Consider the following 3,079-nt stretch of genomic DNA (forward strand, 5'->3'; position numbering starts at 1 on the left):
ATTAGCGGCAAATATGCATTTTTCAGGTTTAGCTTTCAATTGAGCATTTCTAAATCTTTCGAACAATTCCTTTAGTAATTTCAAATGTGCTGGGAGGTCTTTGGAAAATGCTATAGTATCGTCGATATATGTAAGTGCTTCCTTCCACTTTAGATCGCCTAGAACTTGGTCAACTATTCTCTGACATGTTGCTGGGGCACCTTTTAAACCGAATGGCATCTTCAAAAACTCATATATGCCATCTGGGATTATAAACGCGGACTTACATATATCATTTTCAGCCATGGGTATCTGCCAAAATCCAGAAGCTAAATCTATTACCGAATAGAGTTTGTTTCCTCCCAAGATTTCTAAGGCATCATCTATACGAGGTAGAGGATAAGTATCGGAGACGGTGAGGCTATTCAGACGACGATAATCCACACATAATCGATGTTTCCCATCTTTCTTTGGCACTAGCACTATAGGTGAGGCCCAGGGACTCTTTGACGGCCTAATTATACCAGCTTGAAGCATTTGCTCTACTAAATCTCTGACAATTTCTCGTTGATATGGAGACATTCTATAAGCGTTTTGCTTAATTGGCTTAACATCCGGCTTCGTTACTATTTCATGAGATCCTAGGGTGCATACTCCAAGATCGAAACTGCTTTTGGCAAATACGTCTAGGTTCTCTCTCAATACCTCTTCTATTTGTTTTACAGAATCTTCAGATAAATCATTCCCGATATTAAAAGTAAATGACTCTATGTTTAGTCTTCGATAAGAATGAACAAATAAGCTAACATTTCTTTCCTTCGAATGGTTAGCGTTTGGCTTTATAGTATTTGAATCTGTTGCATTACTGTCTGATCGTGATGATAAAGACAAATTTACAAAGGCATATTCTTCACATGGTTTCCCTTTGGCAACAGTAGATTCCGCTGGGAGTAAAACAGGAGTTGGAGTGCTATTTAATACTAGAATTATACATTCATTATTTCTCACCTCACAAATACCTGATAAAACATTGATACCATTCTCGCCCATTTCGTGCTTTATTTCTACTGTACCCTGCTTAATTGGACAGCGGACTTTTAAGGTACGCATAGTAAAAGCATTTACAAGTGTTTCTTCGGTGGTACGGAATTTTGCGTTGGTGTGATGTAAGAGGGGCGTTTGAATTTGACTAATACAATTCTCTCCCATTGGCACTATAAATAAGTTGTCTTTGAAGCTGATGGTTGCTTTCATTTGTTCACAAAAATCACTACCTAGTAATAAATCATGTGGGAAATTTTCCAATACTACAAACACAAATTCAATACTGTTTCCCATTATTTGTAGTCTACACATACAAGTACCTTCACACTCTATCTTTCTATTATCTGCTACGATGAGTTTAATAGGTTCAGGACGTATTTTTAGTCTTAATTCTATACATAGTTTTCGGCTTATCAATGATTTCTCTGAGGCCGTATCAATGATGGCACTAAACGGAGAGCCTTCGATTTCCAAATAAATAGTGCGTAATTTTGATTTCGAAATTGCGAGACACTCTAAAAGGTAAGGAGGGATTCTAGCAGCTTGGAAACAGGGCTCTCCCTCAGGAGCCCGACCCATTAGTTTTTTTGTTCCTCGTTTTGATTTTCGAGTTTATCCATGAGTTGGCGCATTTTTTCGAACGCATAAAATTTTGGATATTTACATATTTTCTTATAATGACCCCTATTCCAACAGTTGTGACAAATAATATCGTTAGAACTTTCTTCTGGGACTGTCTGATTTCGAGAAATAGCCTGTTCTGATTGTATGCCATTGTTTCTATTGTTAGTTCTCCTAAAGGTTTTAGAACGCTTATTGTATACGGATTTTCTTTCACGGTCCATTAATTCACGATTTTGACGACTCGATTGTTCTTTGTAAGAATAGCTGTAAGGCTTAGGTGACCTTGAAATCCCATTAGGTCTATTTGAACATTCGCCTACACTGAAACTTTTGTAGTATTTTTCGCGCTCTCTCTTTGTTATCGAGTCTAATTCCATAATGGCATTGGTATAATCATCTAAGGTATGGAATGTTTTATTTGCAATAGACATTCTTTCTTCCTTTTGCAGACCATTGTTTAATAGTTCGATTTTTTCTATTTCCGAATATTCATGATTTAAAGAATTAATTAATTCTAATTTATCTAAAACATAAGAAAAAGCTGATTCTAATTTCCCTTGAACTCTATCATACATTTTAATTGTCTTCTTTACAGTGGAATCTGTTTCATACCATTTCTTTATTTGTGCCTTCAACCTAGTCCAAGTCAATTCATACCCTTTTGCCTCTTCTAGCCTAATTCTTTTTACCAAATCTATATCTGATTGTAGCTTTAGTGTGGAAATAAATGTTGTATCGTCTAATTCGAAACATTCTTTTATTCCTTGCAGCTTTTCCAGCCAAATATTTATATTTTGTGGATCAAAAGCGGGCCAAGATATTAACTTTTGTGGAATGGTAGGACCTTTCGGAAGTATAGGACTGATCGAAGGATTTGAGTCAGCACATTTTGCATTTACAAACGTATTCTCAAGTTTATTAAATCTAGTTTCGAATTCCTCTCTAATTTGGTTTATTAAGTTAATCATCATGTTAATAGGTGAAACAGACGAAACGTCCGACTTCCTATCATCCTCTAGAACAGTAGGGGAAGGTTCTCTTTCCATTCCCGAGTTTTCGATGTTCCTGGATCTATTTTTTTCTTTTTTCTCAATATTTTTAATTTTCTCTTGTAATTCACGAATAACTGATTTTAGTTGCATAATTTCGTTATCTTTAGAAATAATTCTATCCTCTAAAATATCAATTTTGTCTTTCATGGCCAACTTTTTCGGCATTTTGATTAGGTACAATAATTCCTGTTACAATTTAATATTAAGTTACCCAAAATGTAACTTGTTTTATGATTATATATAATAATTCTTGGTCGCAAAACCCAATTATCGCCAGACCTTATGTATGAGACAAAGGAACAATGAACTTACCGTTTTCTCTTCCTTTTAAGTTGAACCTTGCTATCGTTTCTTTTTGGTTTTTTTTCTTTTTCTTCAGA

The 3,079-nt window shown here is 35.1% G+C and overlaps 1 protein-coding gene across 1 annotated transcript; it reads right to left on the reverse strand.

The window, feature by feature from the left end:
• Positions 1-1,601: 1,601 nt before the first annotated feature.
• On the reverse strand, positions 1,602-2,864 carry LOC136983267 (putative leucine-rich repeat-containing protein DDB_G0290503). The gene has a single exon (XM_067279974.1). It carries the CDS (start codon positions 2,862-2,864, stop codon positions 1,602-1,604), a length of 1,263 nt encoding a protein of 420 aa, XP_067136075.1.
• Between the last annotated feature and the right edge of the window lie 215 nt (positions 2,865-3,079).

Source organism: Centruroides vittatus, unplaced genomic scaffold, assembly GCF_030686945.1.
Source record: "Centruroides vittatus isolate TY-2023 unplaced genomic scaffold, ASM3068694v2 contig_879, whole genome shotgun sequence".
NCBI classification, from domain to species: domain Eukaryota; kingdom Metazoa; phylum Arthropoda; class Arachnida; order Scorpiones; family Buthidae; genus Centruroides; species Centruroides vittatus.

Coding starts and splice junctions, on each gene's coding strand:
- LOC136983267 (XM_067279974.1), bottom strand. CDS start 2,864: ATGCCGAAAAAGTTGGCCATGAAAGACAAAATTGATATTTTAGAGGAT.